The sequence below is a fragment of the Ceratotherium simum genome, chromosome 15 (assembly GCF_057802395.1).
Source record: "Ceratotherium simum simum isolate JZ-2026a chromosome 15, ASM5780239v1, whole genome shotgun sequence".
In the NCBI taxonomy this organism is placed as follows: Eukaryota; Metazoa; Chordata; class Mammalia; order Perissodactyla; family Rhinocerotidae; genus Ceratotherium; species Ceratotherium simum.
The window spans coordinates 17900718-17922600 of NC_141914.1; the positions used below are offsets into that span (position 1 = coordinate 17900718).

The 21883-nt window shown below is 38.1% G+C and overlaps 1 protein-coding gene across 2 annotated transcripts in view; it reads left to right on the forward strand.

Moving 5' to 3' along the window:
• GAP43 (growth associated protein 43) overlaps window positions 1-14459 on the forward strand; it is a 99277-nt gene extending 84818 nt beyond the window's left edge. For both annotated transcript variants that reach the window (XM_087439640.1, XM_004436552.3), the window contains one exon: window positions 13773-14459. Coding sequence is in view for 1 of the 2 variants with exons in the window: in XM_004436552.3 (XP_004436609.2) it covers window positions 13773-13861 (89 nt within the window). In the remaining variant the exon portion in view is untranslated. The remainder of the gene's footprint in view (window positions 1-13772) is intronic.
• Window positions 14460-21883: the final 7424 nt, after the last annotated feature.

Consider the following 21883-nt stretch of genomic DNA (forward strand, 5'->3'; position numbering starts at 1 on the left):
TCAACAGGAATCATTATTCTTTAACTGCTTATTGTCCCAATGTCCCCAAATAGCCAAAGCTATTATATTCTTTGCCACTAAATATAAATAAAGAGCTTTGAGATCTTTGACTAAAAAGAGAAAAATCAGTACAAATACGAATATTACTTTTTCAATATAGTTCTGGTTGTGTTCCAGTGAGTGCTATTGATTCTTAAAGCAATTTTTCACTCAAAAGCAGTGCTGTAATTTGACAGGCCCCAGGAAGCCAAAACACACAATGAGTACAAAATGAATTGTCCCAGTAAGAGATGGGGATTGCATTTATTTACCCACATGCAAGCATATAACACAAACACCTTTTATAGGACTTTCTTGTTACAATACTATTTTTTTAAATTAATTTCAAAATTGAGTTAAACCTTCTCAGTTGGTTTTTTTTAACATTCTGCTTTCATTGGACAGTGGGGGGGGCTGCTCCATGGGGGAATGACATACAGTTTTATTTCCTCTTCTTCAGGACATAGTAACGATCTCTTATAGATTCCTAGATATGACAGCATTTGTAGTAATTTTAGCTACTTCTGGACTTTCATTATCCAGTAACACTTTAATGATTTAGTTTATGAGACCTACCATAATTGATGATAACTATTCAGCCTAAGTTACTAATTTTAGAGGTCCCCACTTTTTTTTCCTCTTTGCATAGGATATCCACTTCCTCTCTCACAATCTGTACATAATATGTTGAAGTTTGATACAGCAGTAATCTTCAGCCCTGGCTCTACAAACCTCCAGAGTGTCTAAAATTACTTCTGGTAGTCCTTAAAGCAAAGTTATATTGAGTTTACCTTTTATTACACAAAGAAGAAAAGAAGGGATGGGAGACAGGAAGGGAGTGAGGAAGGGAGGGAAGAGAGAGGGAAGGAAGGATGGAGGGAAGAATAGATTTATACAGTTCATTTAGGACTACTGGGGAGAGATGCCAGTTAGAATCAAGTAGTAGAATCCACTCATCCCCAAAGGCTGTAAGAGGCATTATGGTGTGATGGGAGGGTCACTGAAGTCTAATGAGCTGTGTGACTTTGGGCAAGTCACAGAAACTCTCCATCTTCAGTTTTTCTCAGAGGGAATGAAGGGCCAAGATCAGATAATCTCTAAGATCTCCTTCAGCTTCCACTGTTTTGCAATTTAAGAACAATTACAAACCGACTCTATGACAATATACACACATTTTGTATTTTTGTCTTAAAATATGTGGTTTATCCATTTGTATTGTTAAAATTAGCAAGACAACTGCCAAGTCTTTAGTTTTCTTTGTGCTGTGTAGATACAACCATAAAGGAAAATTAAACAATGACCAATAATTGTCTGACTAATCTCAAGTACTACCCAAACATATCATGGCGAGTCATGGCAAGGCGTCAGCTGAATATGACTCATAAGTGTAATGCTTTTATTTTAAAATTTAAATATTACCCAAGGAATAGATATTCATAAGGAAGACAAATTTTTAGGCAGCTGTAGTCACTATTGGAGTGACTCTTACAGAGTTAGAAGTATGTCTAGTTTGGGTTTCTGTATTTTAACCCTGGAGTCAGATAATCAAATCATTTAATCATCAGATTGTGGGATTTGACAAACCTAGATCTGCTTTTGCTTTTCAAGACAAATGTTGAAAACACAAGCTTTGTAATAAGGCATAGTAACTCAATATATGTTAACTCCACGTATGTTAAAACGTTACAAATGGTTAGTTAACTTTTTAAATGAAAACCAGTATAACCTAGGAGATTGTTCATTAACTTTCTCAATGTCTGACAGATACAAATTACTACACTTTTGTAACGGATCACTAGATAAGATCTATTGTGTGAAAACAATGAGTATAACAGAAATAAGTAAGGAAAACCAAACTTGAAATGGCTGGTACAATGCCTAAGCAGCCTGTTTCAAAAAATGTGCAAAACTATGAGAAAGAAAAGCTGAAAGTGAAATTCAATGAAAAAGGACCAACAAACATGATTAGCCTGTTTGATTTTTCCTCATCTCCTAAGTACGGACCCAAATAATTAACTCAAATACCCGAGGTCTGATTTTTTGAAAATTATTAACTTTCTCCAAAATGCAACAGGAGAAATTATAAATAATCCTTAGGGGGGAAAATTGCTAATTTCAGTCATGTTTTAACAAGATTCCAAAAAAATATGGTATTTCTTTGCCTGGAATTCTTTTAAGAGAACAGTCACTCCCTACTCCATCTTTACTTTCTTTACTCTTCAAAGTCTGCTGGAATTCCTTGCTTCAGAAGACCCAGAGAGGAGAGAGTGTTGTGCATAAGTAGAAAGAATGATCCCATCCGAGCAGTCTTCTACACAGCCCCAGGGATTTCTCTCTCAACATATACCCTGTCCCCAGATCACTGCATGTCTTCTTAGAAATGAAAAGATCTTTTTTATAATGAAGTTGAAAAATCTCACTGTATCTGATTGTTTTCCTTAAGAATAGGGGACAAGAAGTCTTAGGTCTCTTTCAAGTCTTGTATTTGATAATAATTATCAAATAAGGAAATTTTTCTTAAAATTGGATATGGTATCTTAAGCCTGGAGAATTGCCATTCCCCCGTAACGTGCCTACTGGACACAAGATTTACGACACAACTGAGGGCAGGAGGTGACCCGGTTCTTGCTCATTCAGTACGGTAAATTTTTGCTACAAAATTTAGGGAATCAAATGGAGCTAAGGCCACAGATAAAGTTATTTCCTTTTGAAATCAACTGGCTGCTCTTCTTTGGGCATGAAATAGAGAAGATTGTTTTGTTCTTAAGGAGAGACAATAGCGGAGAAGTTCTTTGAGACATTACTGTTGAGCAGTCTTGATTCTTGCAGCACAGAATCATGCCTTCAAGTTTAGTCAATGGTCATCTTTGCCCTTGCAATCGTTTCTGGACTTTGGCCCTTGACTTCAAAGCCTTTTTTCAAAGAAGGATTTTTTCCATTCTACAATCAAAAAGTTCATGTCACAGACTTTTCTTTCCCTTTCTCGGGATCTTTAAAGAAAGTTTCTCTTCAGCTGTAGACTAAGATTGGATAGCATGGATTTGTGAAGAGAGAGAGAAATGATGACTCTCATTTATCAGGCACATAGGTAAGCAAGGTAGTGGCACTGTGTTCTTTTTTTTTCCTCTCATGTAATGCTTATCACAAATCTTTGAGGTAGGTATTATTATTATTCCCACTTCACTGATAAAGAAATGGGAAAGCAGGGAAGATGTGTATTGAATACCTATATGTGAAACCCCTTAGTACAATGCTTGGCACATAGTATGCATTAAACCGATGTTAGTTCCCTCCCAGTCACTAATAATAATTGCCAACACTTACTGAGCACTTGCTGAAATATGCCATTTATTGTTAAGTACTTGAAATAATTAACACATTTAAATCTGATAATGACCCCATAAGGTGGGTACCATTACTACCACCAATTACAGATAAGGAAAATAAGGCAATAAAAGGTTAAGTGACTTACTCAACGTCATGGTAAGTGTCAGAGAGAGAATTTAAATGCAAATAGTTTGGGTCTAGAACCAGTTCTCTTAGTCACTACTCGATGCCATCTAAAAATAGTTAGGCTTATAATAGATATCTATTTTTTACATTTGGGTTTTTTATATCTGAGTAATTTGTAATAAAATTAGAAGATAGACATAAAATTAAAACTATCAAAAAATGGAGGATGATGGAATAATGCTTTCCATGGCTGTGACCCAGATTAATATTGGAGTTCTTTTTTATAATCCAACATTCTAAAGTTCAGACAAACCTCTGCCTCTTTGATTGTGGTAACATTACAGTTCCATGCTTTTTCTGCTTGAGGAAATTGAGGTTTTTATCTACATATCACAAAGAAAACTTGGGCTTTTCCCCTTTTTCCTTTACTTTCTTTCCTCCTATAAATATTAAAGCCTATCTTGTGATAAGCATGAAGCTAGGAGTTGGGGGTAACATAGATGAAGTGATTCACTAAAACAATACATAGTTGCCAGGCACTCTTCTAGGCATTTGGGATTCATCAGTGAACAAAATAAAAAATCTCTGCCTTTGTGAAATTTAAATTCTGGCAAAAGTATGCCGTTCCTTTGAGAAGTTAGTTCACAGTCAAGAAGACTAGAAAGGATGCCACAAACTAATATATAAAGTAAGGAATATAACTTTCATATAAATAAAGAGAAGAAAGTGATTCATTCTGTCTGGGATAGGTTTGGAGGTGTGGAAACAACATTTGAGCTGGGTCATGAGGGATGATTAAGTAGTACTTGCTATGTACATTGACTAAGGTAATTGACTGGCCTGCCTCCCAAATCCAGTCTTTAAATTTTGGTTAACGGAATGACTCTGGTCCCAATCCCTAGAATCATAGCCTGAGAAGGGAATCTTGTGCAAATGCTTTATTGGTGGAAATCTGTGAGGTAGTGAGGAAAGAGGACAGGCTAGAGGAAGAAGAGAGGCAAAGATGCAGGTTCAGGAGAAGTATGGTCTCAGCGTGATTCTACAGAGAGCTCTGAAGCACAAATTGAACCACAGAGATTGTTTTGTCCAAAAATAAGGTCACTAGAGTCATGGAGGGTGGGTAGAGAGGGCATCACCTCTCAGGCACCTCAGGTGATGTGATTCACAATTCATATCCTCTGCTCAAGGTGCAGGAGTGGGCCATTGGCAGCCAACATCTGCAGCAGCTGGGAGATGGGCACATGGGCCTGGTAAAGGGGATCTGAGAGGGTATCAACAGCATCTGCAACAAGGAGCATAGGGCACCCAGAAGGCACAGGTAGGGAAGTAGAAATGTAGGGAAAATTTAAATGGCAAGCAAAGTGAGAGATAATATTGAGAACTGATTTTTTGCTATCTTTCTTTGCTTTGATAGACCATTTATAAAATCTGAAATAGGCATTATTTACTTTTTACTTCATTTGCTAAAAAAAATCTTGAAATATGAGTAATTTAAAATTAGCAAAATGGAAAAGGCAGCACTGTTATTCATGACTCCTGATTTGAAGTTAGTCCTTGAAGACAAATATGACCATCTTTTATTCTGATTAAAGGGAAGCTCTTCCATTTTGAAGTCAGAGTCCACAAATGTATCTTCCTGGTACAATTGAAGACTATTACTCCAGACACCTACCTGCTTTTATTTTTCCAGTGAGAATGTTTTAAAATTTTTGAATGCGTTTTGATCCCACCACCTGTTTTACCTGTGGCAAGATTTTCACATTAATGTCATCTGCCTGGCCTCTTAGACAACTGAGTTTGTAAAGGCTAGAGAGATGCAGCTAAGATTTTCTCCTAGCTAGGATTCTCCTCACCTGGGATACTATGAAGTGAAAAGGAGAGATGCAGAGTTGAACTCCTGTCAGATGGGATTTTAAACTTTTTAAAAATTATATAATTCTACAGAAAAGAGGAAAACAAACAATTTCTAGGCTGAACTGGTTCTGATCATCACTGTTAGCAACACTCAATATCATAACATTACTTTTCTATCTCTGAAATGGCCCTTCTCAAAATTTCTCAGTGTCACAGGAACCATCGTTGTTTATGCTGACTCCCATTCTTCCATTCCTCCCATGTACTAACAGTAAGCAATGCCTCAATAGATCTATGGATTCATCTGCCAGCTCTGCACTTAATTTAGCGAGGGGGAGGAACGAAGGAGTGAGTCTACTTGACTGTTATGCTAGAGTGAAAAATACCTGCCAACTTTTTTTTTTATTTTAACCTTTAAAAGTTGACTTATTCATTGTGATAATGGTAAAAAATAATGTTACCATTTAATTTTATATATGTCTCCCATCTTGTTCCAAAAATGATTTAGGGCAACTATGCAAGCCACATAAATTATAATTTTTGATCTTTCTGCATGTTTCTAATGGGGAAAGAAGGTAGAACACTAATTTTTGATGGTTTGGCAGGCATTTTGTATAGAGACTGGTTAAGAAGTTTTCCAGGCCAGTCAACTTGTACCTTCTTTGACTTTATTTTAATTTAAAAAAAAATCTCAGGGTCATTTTTCTCTTTCAGAAAAAAACACTAACTTTTGTTCCAAAGATCAGCAATCCTAGATTCTTTCCCAACTTCTGTAACTAAGTAGCTCTATTTAATTAATAAGTCACTTGTATCCTTATTTTCTGATCAGAGTCAGAGAGTTTACAGGAACATTTTAGAGAAGTCCTCTTAATTATTTATCTGGGAAAGAAGGGGTTTTTTCCTTTGAGAAATTGTTTTTTTCTCCTGGGACGAGAATGTTCAACTTGATGGATGTTCTTTACCCAAATCCCATAGGTTGTATTAAAATATCAACATAATAACATTCTACACTTTAAATTATATAAAGTTCTTTCAAATACCTTTCTTCAACCGCCAAAAACCATGATAAGGAGGGGCAGTCATTATTATCCATATTTAGTATAGATTAGAAAACCGAGACAAGGAAAGGAAAAGTAACTTCTCTGAGATCATATGACTAATTGGTGGCAGAGCCAAGGCTAGAATACACATCAGCTTGGTCCTAGGCCTAAACATTTGAGAGAAGTAGGCACGTGTATGTGTGTTTCAGATATCAGTGGACCCTGCCATGCTGCCTCTGAGTTTCCTCCTTGGTTAAATTGTTATTTGTTACTCTTTGAAATCCTCCAGTGAGTAGTGTTATAAACAATAGGATTATTCGCTCTTTCAAAAGCTCAGAAAGCAAGGGGTGGGGGCATATTTGCACCATTCTGCTGACATCAAAATGGTATATACGGGCTTTGTACTTTGAAAGGAACTTAAAATGTAAAACATGGTGAAAAAAAGAAAGAAAGAAAAGAAAAGAGCAAATTGTGGATCCCAGTGACCACCAAAAGCCGTGATCTAGGCTCCAGATTGACATCTGGTACACAGCTCAAGAGGAAGACCATGTAAGTAACAAAGGGACATATGTGACTTAGCTACAGAATTTTTTATTACTTTCCTTTGAGCCTTTGAGGTGATGATGCTTAATATTCAAGAAAAGTGAAAATAAAAAGGGAAAGGAAGCAAACACCCCAACCCTCTGGTGATTGGAAGAGTAATTGTGGACATGGCCCCAGGATGATAGCAGCTTCTATTTAATCAATGTTGACAAGGCTGGGGAGAGCTGGGCAGGTCCCAAGAGGTAATGTTTCACTCGGAAATCCACTCAACCTAATTTCAGTAATGTAGGGCTGTGAAGGGGCCTGGACCAGAGCCAGTAAACAGGGCCATTATAGCTCAGTGTAGGCGATGGCAGCTGGGAACACCGCCATCCCTCCAGCAGCATTGCAGCCGGGCTGCCTGGCTGAGCACACAAGCAGCCGCTGCTGCATATGCTCCTGGTATTTGCTCACCAACAGAATGCACAGACATGCTATTCTCACCCTTTCGAGGAAATGAATAGAATGCATAAAGGCAAGAGCTGCATCCAGAATCTATTTCAGCAAGGTTCAGGCAGCCAGTTCGGCATACATCTTTCAAAGGCCACTCTGAAATCATCCACTCAGGACCCCTTACTCTTTTAAGGCTACCACCGCACTGTTCCAAATGGATATAGAAATGACTTCCATCTTTATTGGTATCTTAATGTGGTCTTGATCTTTCTTGGAACGGTGGTTGTGGATCAAGAATGTGAAAACTAATAGGGTTTTCCATATTTCAAAACTCGTGAGATTCATTAAAGATACTTAACTTTGCAAATCCAGAAGTGGCCCAGGAGAAATTATGCCCCTCTGGGCTGAGTTCTTGTCTAGAAAGTACTTTTTTCTTTACCACTTCTTCTCCAACAAACAATACCCATGACAGTAATTACTAGCATTTGAATATATATGCTATATTGTATTTATATATAAATAGTAATTTATATTATATTATATATGCTAGTAATTACTAACATATAAGTTCCAAAAAGGTAGAGATTTGTGCTTAGTGTTTTCCTTGCTATATCACTGCTGCTGTATTTGTAGTGTGTAGAACAGTATATGGCACATAGTAAAGCCCAGGGCCTTTCACTGAATAAATAAATGAATGAATGAACATATTTTTTGTTTCTCTTTTGAAGCATCCTTCAACTCTAGACTATTAAGAATACATAACTTTACTGTCTATGATGTCAACTTTCTCTTTTTAAGCTAATGCAGAAACGATGAAATTCATGGAGGTTGCTAGTGAACATGGTGATTTCTAAGAGGTCTTTGGGTGTGGAAGAAGTGATGTTTGTGTCAAGGCTAAAATACCAAGGCCAGGGAAGGTTACTACTCTTTACTAGATTCTGACATCATCTGTTCAAATTAACTGAAAGTAATTTTTAAGAATTTAAATATTTAATATAAATAATTATTATAAAAATCACCCAATTTAATTTTTAAAAAAACTTTTTTCCCCCTTTTAGACCAAACTGCTAAAATGCATCATCAGTTTTAGGTTTTGGGGGATTTTGGAGGGCACATTCTGTCTCATAATAAAATTGGATTTAGGGGGTTGATTTCCCTTGGACAAGACTGATCTGGGGGGAGAACCATCACTAGGTAGAATAATAATGATTTTTAGTGAGGATAAGTTCACTGGTGAGATAGATAGACAGAAGATAGATGATAGATGATAGACAGATGATAGAGAGAGAGAGATAGAGAGCTAGCTAGATAGATGACAGACAGATAGAAAACACCTGTGATTCATTTAATCTTGCTTTTCTTGTAATATTTTAACCATAATATTAGAATTCCATGTTTAATATAAGCAAAAATACTGTTCAGAGCCGAAATGAAAAAAAAAAAGAGCATTTTCTACTCTTTGTCTTGCTGGATTTCACCTGTCACAGCAACTCCAGGCTTTCCTCCTTTGCCAACTCCAGGCACATTTACTTCCACTCACTTGTTCTGTGTCAATTGGTACCGAAAATCGCATTCAATCTTTAGCTTCTACAACCTCTTCTTAAGCAATAAGTGTCTCAGAGGGAGGTTGATCCTCTAGATGGGGAATGTGATTATTTACCCTAATTGGATCATGATCATTGAAGTGACCAGCTGGCCTCAGCCATTCATCCAGCTTTAACACTCACCATGATGATCAAAGTTTTTGCCCAAAATACTAAAGATTACATACTAACTCAGCTCTAGCATTTACAATTATATGACTAGCACCAGAAAGTGCCAAAACCAGATTTCATATTATTCAAGGCTAATCAAGATTCTTCCTTCCATTCTGAGCTGCTTTTATCAAGACCAGTTTTTAGACCTGGTAGGCCCCAGGCCTGCATAGCTATGGACTCCCTGTTCTAGTTCTCACTCTAAGCCCACCCATCCTTCTTGGGCAAAGATAAAGTAGAGAGAGCAATCTAAAATAGAAGCTGCTTAGATGGCTCTGCCCTAGGTTGAAATTCACTGCTGCCATTTACAAACAGTATGGCCTTAAGTAAGTTGCTTCATCTTACTGTGCCTCAGCTTCTCCAGCTGTAAAATGGGATGGTTAAAGTAGCTGTGAGGATTAAATGAAGTGATGCAATGACACTTAGAACTGTTCTTAGCATATAGTAAGAGCTCAACTATGCTAGCTATAGCTAAACATTTTATACAAGGGATTAGAAAAGTCATAATTTCTGGTTCTTTCCGGCAGTGAGGCTACTGAATAGAACAGCTAAGAAAATGTAGACATACAGCTAAATGGTCAACATGATTTATTAACCACGGTGACTTGTCTAGAGTTGGCATCAGTAGGAGAAAGAACAAGTTAGCAATATGCAGAAATTCTCTCCGCCATTTAGGCTCAAATGGACCCATTTATACGTAACTTGGATTCTGTTCACAGTAAGTTCCCCTTTGTCTGAGGTTAAAACCTTTCCCAAACTCATACACAGTCTCCCATCAACGTAGATCTAGCTACAGCAGGTATGTGGTCCACATCTGATTCCCGTTTCCTTCATTTGCATGTAGGTTTATTTTTTCAGTATTATTGTGGGTTCTTAGCTTACTCACTTTTGTTGTTAAGAAAGATTGTTACTTTAGATTATTTCCTTCCTCCATATGTTTTCTCCCCATAATTTCCTGGAGACCTATAAAAATTTCACTGACGTGACACATTTTATTCCTACTAACTAGTCATCCCTTCATCTAACACAAAGATGACCCCAGAGTTCATTATTCAATAATATCAAACAAATAAAAAGTTACTCTCATCTCTTATAAAATATAATGTATATATTATTGTATGTGTTTGGCTTAATTGGGCTTCAGCTGATTGACATGTTCCCTTTTGTGGTCGTCTAATTGAACTTCATCAGTTTTGATTTTATGGTTTCTATTTTACATTTTGGATCCAACAATTTGTTTTTAGTCTCAGAAGGTTTCTGGGGTACTAAAGCCTGTGGACCCTAGCTGCTTAATTACTAGTGCTGAATTGATATGATAAAATGGATTTGACCTTGACCTCTTCTGGTCAAGCTTGGCCACCTGATTTAATGAGAAAACCTGGACAAGTTGAAGACCTAGGTTCTAGTCCACTCTTGGTCATGAGCAAATCTTATGATTTAGGAAAAATATCTTTATGTATGTGGACTTCAGTTTCCTCATCTATGAAGTGAGGATGTCCATTCATTCTTTCATTCAACAAATACTTATTGAGGGCCTTCCCCTCCATTAGGTTCTGTGCTGGACGCAGGGGCTTCGAAGTTGAGCAAAAATAGATATGGATGTTACCCTTGAGGAGTTATGGTTTCGTGACTGGAAGATCTCAGAGGTCCCCCACATTGCTAATATTTTATGGTTATGAATTTCATTGTCTGTTAAAGGTATATTTTGAAAAGTTTAAATGAGAGCGAGGATATTTTCTGTTTTTTCACTGCTTCTTCTTAATACCTAAAAGAATGTCTGGCATGTTGCAGGTACTCAATAATAATTTACAGAACAAGTAAATGAGCAAAGAATTATATTTCAAATACTTCGAAGCATTTGAGGGAAGAAATGTGTAGCTATTGAAGCTCTTTTGATAGAGAATAGACAGCAATAACTTATTGTCACAATACAGAGATGTATGCCAAGTCTTACCTGTTCTCCTAAGCCCAGGCAAAGGATAACAAGAAGTGGGAGAACTTGGGAGGATTTAACCTGATTCCACTCCAACAAGGGACAGAAAGTGTGGTGACTTCTCAGAATTATCTGAATCTTTGTTCTCTTGTTTTTTCCTTTTTCTGCCCCCTTAGTCCACAAATACACAATTCTTCTCACTTCACTCAGCCTACTTCCACCTGATCTCTTGAGTTTCCTAATCTCCCTCAAATCTGTATAATAGCTCCTAAGCTTTTATTTTAGGAACAGAGGTTTGAAGTCTTTTCTTCTCCTACAGTTGATCCTTCTATATGCTTCTGGGCTGTTTAAATCAATATTCTGTTTCTTTTGCAGTTTGAAGAGGGCAGTAGATGCGTTGTTTCTTGGAGCTGATAAGGATGTGAACCACTTTGGGCATTCCTGTGGTATCCGAAGGTTTGGGCAGGGCTAGGAAACTAAGTGAATTCTCTGAAAGACTTCCAAATTGCTATAAAAGGACCTCACTGAAATAAATCTGAAAGCTTTCTTCTGGCAGAAAATTAAACAATTCACTAGTGCACCAAAATTCTGTAATCCACGAGGAACACTGCTGGTACGTAGAGTATTATGGTGATCAAAATTTAGTTAGTTTCATCCAAAAATTTTTGCTGAAAAAATGTGATTAGTTTGCTGGTTCTTCAAGAGTTAATAATGGTCACCTTAGAAGGCTATAGCCTTAAAAAAATCTTTATGACAAGTAGCAGGTAGCCTCTCTGGAATAACTACATTTTGGAAATAATTTACAGTCAGTTGCAAACCTCCCAAATAAGTCAGACTTAAAAACTTTGGTCAAGAATGAGTCATTGTAAGATAAAATTACTTATTGTAGCTGCTACCTTACTTACCAGACCAGCCTCATTTAATTCTAGAAACCAAATGTATTTTCAAAGAGATAAGCATTTTCTGCTGCTGAAGTGATTTAAAATAATATTATATAGGTGTTCCAAAGAAGGAATTCCAAAAATATGGTTTGCAGTGGTGGTCTTATTTGGATATAAACGTTCAGCTTTATCTGAATATATATATGTATCTGACTGATTTGAAAGAGACGTACATTTTTATGAGCTCTTCTAATGGTCGCTTAAAAGGCCCCCATTTCTCTAATCTCAACATCTCTCAGTTCTTAGAAAGGCCTGCTTGTTAAATTGACCCTTGGCTGACATCTGGGAAGTTGGATTTTGAGAGGGTTCTCAACATTCCCTAAATAAGAGTGCTCACTGTGCCTAAACTCTTTGTGCAAACAGTGTGGTTTATGCTGGACACCTGTTTTCCTTCTGGGAGTCTGGATTTGGTACATGCTAGGTAGAGGGTACCTACATGATCAGCCTCCAATAAGCTCAACTGAGCTACCCTAATAGATGACATCTCATACATGTCACAATTCATTGCTGGAAGAATTAAGCACATCCTGTATGACTCCATGGGGACAGGACACTTGGAAGCTTGTGCGTAGTTTCCTCCAAACTTCACCTCATGCAACATTTTCCTTTGCTGATTTTGCTTTGTATTCTTTCACCGTAGTATATCATAGCCATGAGTGAGACTATATGCTGAGTTTTGTGAGTCCTCCTAACAAAAAACTTTGAAGCTTGGGTAGTCTTGGGGACCCCCGACACGGGAAGGTTAGGTTAGTAGCAGATGATTTCAGGGCAAATGAATTCTCTTTCCACTAACTGTCATATTAGTAAACTATCTGTAGCATGCAATCAGTTGACTGACTTCTATCAGGAAACCAGGCAGAACAGTTATAAAAGTCACCTCTTGCCTGAGGATAAAATGACCCTTTAAAAAGACACAAAGTCTTCCTTATTAAGCAAAGCAAAATTGCCTTATGGATAAGTGTATTCATTAGGAATGTTTTGGATGCAAGAAACTAAAAACTACTACAATGGTTTAAAGAAGTTATTTGTCTCAAATAATAAGAAAAAGTCCGAGGAAAAGGTGTCCAGGAATAGTATGGTCTCTCGATAATTAGTTTTTTCCTATCTTTCTGCTCCACCATCTTTAGTGTATAGTTTTTGTCTTCATGGTCACAAGATAGCTGCTACACTACCAAGTATTGTTTAATGTCTTAGTCATCAGGAATAGGAGAAAGAAAAGAGTGAACACCTCCTCTGGAGTCTTCCCCAGGGAATTCTGTCTATTTAATTGGCCATCACTGTGTTACATGGACACTCCTAGCTCCAAGGGGAGGTGGGAATTCAAGAATTTCACTTTCCAGCCTTTATAATACTAGAAATAATGGGTGAGAGAGTTGCAATGGATGTTCAATGATCCACATGAAGCTTCTGTCACATTATGTCTGACATTGTGGAAAAGAGATAGATTGTTGTCGCTTCCCGATGGTAAGAGCCTGTGTGTGGATACCTTGATTGTAGGCCTGAGAGATTAAAGACTGTGGTCATTTCCGCTTAGTGGACTCCTTGCCCACAATCTCATAGCTTCGTTCCCCAGCTCTTCCGTGTGTCACTGAACAACCTCCTGGAGGTAAACTCTTCTGAACTTGGAAATTACGTTACTGAGATAGCAGTAATCTCTTTTTTATCTTAAATCTCGTATAAGATGATATGAAAAGAAGAAATTCATTGCACTATCATATGAACAAATGAGACAAAATACTAACTGTCCTTTTCTCCCCCCATCCCATCTTGTTTTCTTCCTCAGAAGCTGTAGATGAAACCAAACCTAAGGAAAGTGCCCGGCAGGATGAGGGTAAAGGTGAAGAACGCGAGGCGGACCAAGAACATGCCTGAACTTTAAGAAATGGCTTTCCACATCCCCACCCTCCCCTATCCTGAACCCTGTCTCTCCCTACCCTCTTCTCAACTCTGCTCTGAAGTTTCCCTTCCTGTCCCGCTCACGTCTGTGAGTCTGTCCTCTCCTACCCACTAGCCCTCTTTCTCTCTGTGTGGCAAACATTTAAAAAAAAAAAAAAAAGCAGGAAAGATCCCAAGTCAAACAGTGTGGCTTAAACATTTTTTGTTCCTTGGTGTTGTTATGGCGAGTTTTTGGTAACGATGATCCGATCATTTTGGGAAATTCTTGCACTGTATCCAAGTTTTTTGATCTGGTGCGTGTGGCCCTGTGGGAGTCCACTTTCCTCTCTCTCTCTCTGTTCCAAGTGTGTGTGCAATGTTCCGTTCATCCGAGGAGTCAAAAATATCGAGTGAATTCAAAACCATTTTACTTTTCCTCCTTTTCAATGTGATGGAATGAACAAAAAGGAAAAAATTCAAAAACCCAGTTTGTTTTGAAAATAAATAAATAAAGCAAATGTGCCAATTAGCGTAACTTGCGACTCTAAGGCTCCTTTTTCAATCTTAATATTAATAAATCATGAGAGTAATCAGACTCCAATGGCTCTGTGTTTCTGTTCCACCTTCTCGTTAGTTGGTTTGACACTGGGGTCTTACATTTCATCTTCTCTCTGGCCTCCCAGTCTGACACCAACAACTGTAATAAAGAGAAGATGGATGAAGCCTAAGGCCCCAGTCAGGAACAATGGTTTTGGTCCTTGATGGGATTGTTTGGTGCTGTATTAGCTTGCTAGGGCTGCTGTAACAAAGTACCACAGACTGGGTGGCTTAAACAACAGAAATTTATTGTCTCACAGTTCTGGAGGCTAGAAATCTGAAATCAAGCTGTTGGCAGGATTGGTTCCTCCTAAAGATTGTAAGAGAAGGATCTGTTCCAGGCCTCTGTCTTTGGCTTATAAAGGGCCATCTTCTCCCTATGTCTTTTCAGATCGTTTATGGATATGTCTATATCCAAATTTCCCCTTTTTGTAAGGGCACTAGTCATGTTGGATTGGGGCCCACCCTGAAGACTTCACCTTAACTTCATTACCTCTGTGAAGACCCTATCTCCAAATAAGGTCACACTCAGAGGTACTGGGGATTAGGATTTCAACACATGAATTTGGGGGAAGAGAGGCACAATTCAACCCATAAAAGGCACTAAGACTTGCTTTTACTAAAATTACCTCAAGGTATTTTCATGACTCAGGAGAAATATCCCATGGAAAGCTATTCTAGGCTTTGCTAACTTAAATATTATAGAGCTATGCATAACTCTTAGAAACGCCCAGTGTTTAGATAATTTAGTTTAACCCAAGTATTGACCTAGTCCATTCTATCTTTTTCAGCTATTAACTTCTGTTAGACTTATCCCCACCCAAGGCAGCTGTCAGATTCTTGATTAGTTATCATCATTGTTTCTGCCGATGGTGATAGTATATAAACAAAAGGTTTACATTTAGCACATCTGTCCTTTTCAAATTTTCTTCCAGTTCCTGTTTTCTAAGTACCCTCTAATAGAAGATAAACAGTTTCCATGAGAAACAAAGTGATGTCCCTAAATCCTGAAGTATCTGATGCCATTCTTTTTCCCTCTAAAGTTCCAAAATCTATCCTGGTGCAAATTGCTAACAAGTCATACTTTGTCCTGAATCCTTCCCATAGACAAGCATGGCCGGTGGACTCCCCTCAGCTTCCTACACTCATTTGCACACAGAAATTCCTAACAAGGAAGAGAAAATTGTGTCAAAGCCTTCAAAATAATGAAAATCATGGAAAAATTGATCTTATGAGGTACAACCTACACCTTGATAACTCTACTCAGCTCTGTGCAGAGCTGGTGCCTTGTTAAACCTTTGAAGAAAGCTGATGTCACAAGAAGGATGAGTCCTTACCGGATCAAGGGGTCTTTCTTTGTCACTGACACTAAGTGGAATTTTCATTGGGAGAAACAACACCCCCGAAAAAGATCAGAAAGCATCAATAACATATTAAAACAATTTAAGAGTTTGACTTCATTCTAAGTTTGTGTGATTTCCACAGAAGACTTTGGAGCAAGTATCTGGGACTCAGTCATGATCTGATAAGGGACTCCTTAGATGTGAGAAAAGGTGTTGGAAAAGGTCATCCATGGATTGGAACCATATTGGCAGTATATTGCTTTAGGGATTCTATTTTGTCTCAAAGTTTTTTTTAGAATAAATGCTTTACTTTCTTTCCCAAATCTATACTTCAAAGCAAATTCTATGACATGGCACAGTTCAACTTCATCAAAGTATAATTCTAAACTTCTTCCACTAAATCCATAGTCATAATGAAAACAATAGCATATGATCTTTTACGTCTATATTAATATACATTGTTTAGTGCTCTTCTAGTTGTGTCAAAGTTGAGATTTTGTCTTTTACTTATGAATATCTACTTTTGGTTTATATAGTCTTGGCTCCTCCATAGAATTTTAAAGATAAGGGAAGACACGTCAGAGAGGACTATGTTGATCCTAAAAGGTGTACCAAGAATAACTGCACCCCTCACACTGATACAAAACAATGTGATTCAAACTTACACACAACACACACAAAGTCATGTGATCCTGGGAAACATGTTTACAAAACAAATACATTCTAAATTCTGTTCAGAAAGTAACATAAATGGCTGGATTTCATTGTTTCTTATGGCTGAGTAGTATTCCATTGTGTATATATACCACATCTTCTTTATCCATTCGTCCCTTGATGGGCACTTAGGTTGCTTCCAAGTCTTAGCTATTGTGAATAATGCTGCAATGAACACAGGGGTGCATGTATCTTTAAGCATTGGTATTTTCAAGTTCTTTGGATAAATACCCAGCAGTGGAATAGCTGGATCTTATGGTAGTTCTATCCTTAATTTTTTGAGGAATCTCCATACTGTTTTCCATAGTGGCTGCACCAGTTTGCACTCCCACCAGCAGTGTATGAGAGTTCCCTTCTCTCCACATCCTCTCCAACACATGTTGTTTCCTGTCTTGTTAATTATAGCCACTCTGATGGGCGTGAGGTGATAATTCATTGTAGTTTTGATTTGCGACAACATGGATGGACATTGAGGGTATTATGCAAAGTGAAATAAGTCAGAGGGAAAAGGTCAAATACCGTATGATTTCCCTCATTAAGTGGTAGATAATAACAACAACAAACAAACACATAGAGACAGAGATTGGATTGGTGGTTACCAGAGGGGAAAGGGGGAGGGAGGAGGGCCAAAGGGATAATTCGGCACATGTGTGTGGTGATGGGTTGTAATTAGTATTTGGGTGGTGAACATGATGTAATCTATGCAGAAATAGAAGTATAATGATGTACACCTGAAATTTATACAATGTTATAAACCAATGTTACTGCAATAAACAAAAAATTTTAAAAAAAGTAACATAATTCTTTGATTCTAAAACATCTACATCTGGATTACTTTTTAAAAAATAAAAACTAGGTTGAGGACAAGTGAAAAAACCCTCAACCTGGACAAGTGGTTCTTTCAAATGGTAATAAGATCACATTCTGGGCACCAGATCCAATATCACGTTGATAGGAAATCATGGCCATCTCTGCATGAAGTAAAGTCTTTTGACCAAGCTGTATTATTTGGGTCTAAAATGTTCAGTCATGATGTAATACAATTTGATCTCTTTGAAGATGAAAGTATTTCTAAAATAGAACCCTTTATTCCCATTACCCTATTCACACTTTGCTCATCCTTCAATCTTTTCCGCCATCAGTGGCTTAGTTCAGAAATATAGAAAGCAGCCTGATTCCTCTTTTCCTCCTATAACATTTAATGCATGAACAAACCTGCTGATGTGGATTCCAGAAGAGAATGAACATAAAAGCCTGCTGCTCTGACCAAACCTTCACTTTCCTTGGTCAGTTTGAGGTGACCTAACGTCTTTAACAGTGCTCCATTCCCATATTCAGCAGATAAGAGAGAGTAGAGAGTAAATACCAGACTCTCTGTCTCAACTCACTAGGGAAAATGCTCTTTGGAGCTCTCAAAAATGCATTATTCCCAACATCAGCCAGCCCCAGGAAAGCCAGTCTGCAGTTGGCATGGAAGCCTGAGTAATGAGAAAATCAGATTAATGAATGATTTCCATAGAGCATTATTAAAATCACCACAAATTCCATTAACTTTTTTTTTTTACCTTCCCATACATTGTCTGTTGTCATGGAAATACAGCTTCTGCTAAGCTTGCCATAAAAATAATCTAATGATTGGTGACCCTTCTAGCTAAATGTTAGCTAATGAGCATTGGAAATGTGGGCTTTCTTCACTAAAAAAAAAAAAAAACTCACCTAACTTTTTTTTCCTGGGACATTAAAACTCACGCCTGCCTATCATGTAGGCAAGGCCTCCATCCACACCCACTACTTCCTTCATTCACATATTTACTCCTATATAATTGCAATGTGTCCTTCCTTGAAAGAAATTCATAGTTATTGGGAATGAGGAGAGGATTATACCTATAAGAATGATGGGTCATTAAAAGCTCTTGGAAAATACTATTAACCCGCCCAGGATATTTTGAATGTACACTTTCTAGCAGATTGGTTACCTGATTTGTTTTTTTACAGGTATATGTCACTGTTGGTAATTACAGCATATTTAGTGTCACAGATGGTACCATGCTAAGCACATTTTTGATGAAGTGAGATGCCTCTACACAAAGAAGAATGTTGCTGGTTAACATTGCATCAGTATGATCAGGCTACAAAATCACATGGCATTGTCATAAGAATCTGAAAATAATTTTATTGTTTAACTACCCAAGTAATACTGTTTCACTGTAGAAAGGTAGAAAATATAAATAAGTAAAAAGAACGTAAAAATAATCCACAGTTTACCACCCAGAATTAAGCATTTTAACTTTTAGAGACATAGCTTTACATAGTCTGTCTGCTTGCTTTTCTGTCTTCCTCCCTTCGCATATCATCTGCTTATCTATTTTCATGCGTATATATGGATATATCTATGTTTAAGATAAAAATGGGATCATGGTGTACATACTATTTTGTAAACTGCTTTACACTTTGCAGACATTTTCATACAGATTGCCAAAGCAGAGACAGAAGACTCTAAAATTCGTGGTTTCCATTGCTGCTTCCCAGTGCTTTATGGAAGCCTGAGACAAAAGGAAAAGTGTGTAGCTCTATATACAATTATTAAAATATTACCCCATATTTTGAACTAAGTGGGAAAGTTAATAAAAGCTGTACAATCTAAAACATGAATATGTATAAAGCCCCACATTGGCAACCTGTTGGCATGCCGTCGTCAGCCCTCATAAACCTGCCTGCCGGTGGACATGGGTGTGCGGCCTTGCCAGGCCAGGGATCTGAGGGCTGATTGGAAAGGACGGATACCATTGCACAATATTGCAGAGTCATGAAACAAACAGTGACCTGTCTTTATTTGAAATTTTGATATTTTTTTGTCAGAGATATTTTTGCATTAATTTTAATTTATAATGTTACATTAAAATATTATTTATCTTGATTTCTGATTTTTTGGTTGTGCTCTTAAATTTCACATTCGAGGCAAGTGCCTTACTTGCCTCACCCTAATCCTGGCCCTGCTGCTCCCAAAGGGAATGCTAGAATCCTTGTTTTCTAGACAAACTTTTTCTGATGACTGCTAGCAGCTGTGATTATGTGAGGTCTTAGTGATACCCAGGGACTGTAAGACTTGAGAGTGGGTTGACCCATGAGGACCTGGGAAGTAAGTATTTAATATTCCTAGAAAGTTAATAGACTAAGTTTTTTTGCTTTCTAGAGAAAGCACAGACCGTGATGCACCTGGATGTAGACAACATGGAGTTTTTCATAGCTGATTGGGGCTGTGGCAAAATGAAGAACTCATGACCTACCTAAACATTCTTAAAACAAATTAAAAATGAAACAAGGATAAAGCCAGACCTGTGAAACCAAACCACCAGTTTGTGATGCCTGGTTAGGCTTTCAAGAGCCCTCACGGTTGCGTTTGTCTGGGGAGAGAACGCTTATGAAACTAGACTCGGTCACTTCAAACCTCACGTTCATGAAGAAGCTGTTAACTTCTTACAAACTAGAACTGCTTCTAAGTGTTGTGGGAACTAAGTACTTATTTATTAACTTACCCTGGGTGCAAATTTAAACTATAGATAAGAAGAAGATGGGGCCGCCCCGGGGCTTAGCGGTTAAGTGCGCGCGCTCCGCTGCTGGCGGCCCGGGTTCGGATCCCGGGCGCACACCGACGCACCGCTTCTCCGGCCATGCTGAGGCCGCGTCCCACATACAGCAACTAGAAGGATGTGCAGCTATGACACACAACTATCTACTGGGGCTTTGGGGGAAAAAAGGAGGAGGATTGGCAATAGACATTAGCTCAGAGCCAGTCTTCCTCAGCAAAAAGAGGAGGATTAGCATGGGTGTTAGCTCAGGGCTGATCTTCCTCACAAAAAAAAAAAAGAAGAAGAAGAAGAAGATGGACATTTCATTTTATACTTAGTAAACAGAAGGTATTGTTTTCTCTTGAAAATTAAAAAGAAAAAAAGAAATATCTTTTTTAAAAACTTCTCTTCCACCATGATGGGAAAAAAGGACACAGAGTAGAAACAAAAGGAGGAACATTGGTATCTGTCTGTCTTTGTTTCTCTACCCTCCATATTCCTTCTCCTCCTTCCTTTAGTAAGCAGAGTTAGGGAAGAGCCGAGAGACCCTGGAGGGTTCTTTATCAAGGGGGATGTGCAGTGGCAGCACCTCTGTCCCAGCTCCTACAGTGGCAGGAGGGACATCAGTTCCACCTGGGGAGTGTATGGCAGCATCTGCCTTAGCGTGGGAGGTCACCCATAAGACGACTTCGTGACCTCTGCCAGCCTGGACCTATAAATCCCACCTTCCTCTCCTTGACATCTCCCTCCTTGTCTGCATAGACGGCTCCTGCTAGATGGTAAACTGCTTAGGCGTAGGATTTTTGTACCTGCTTAATTTTGTACCTGAGTGTCTGAAAGAACCAGGCAGATGCTAAATAAATGCTTCATGAATGCGTGAATGGATGAATGAATAAATGAATGAATGAACTTTGAGTCTTGGCTGTCAATCCCTATTGCCTTTTTCCTTCCTTTGGTTTTGCAAACTTCCCACGGGAGCTCCAAGTTGCAACACAGGCCCCATGTCTAATAGGAGGGAGAAGTATTTCCCTGAGAACTCAGCACTCTCACATATCACACCCAATTATGAACTTGGGGTGACAATGGCCACATGAATCTCACAGGTTTTGATTCAGTGACTAAATGGTGCCTGAGAGATTCTCGTCACCATGGCCTCCTCATTGTCCCTGCTTGCCCGACTCCTGACTTTGCCTCTTGGCTGTCCATTACTTCATTGCCGCCTTTGCACTTGCTGTTCCTTCTGCTTGGAATACTCTTCCCCTAGACTCCATGTGGCTCTTTCAGGTCTTCTCTCAAATATCACCTTCTCATTGAAGCTTTTCATGACCAGCTCACTCAATATATTCTATCACCCTTTTCTGTGAAAGTATTTCAAGCAGAGGTAAATCGTACCTCCATTTAAAATACCATATCATTTACTCACTAATTTTATTCATCTATATAGAATATAATTCTACATAGATTATATTATTAGAATATAATCTTCATGAAATTAAGAACTTGCTCTGTTTTCTTCCTGTCCCCAGCTCTTAAGACACTGAATGGCATTGAGCAGGATCTCAATAAATGATAAGTGAATAAATCCCAAAATTGCAACCACAAATTTTACTTTAAGTCTTTTACTTGCTCCTTGAGTTTGGCACATACTTTTTGATTTTCTTACTTTTAAAACTGGCTCCTCCTAACTATAGCATTCATCCATGGACCGCTGTCCCGTAATATTACTCAGAAGTGGACATCTGTTCTCGCCCAATCAGCATCTTTTCACATTCCTCTGGTAATAGACTACCTCTTTC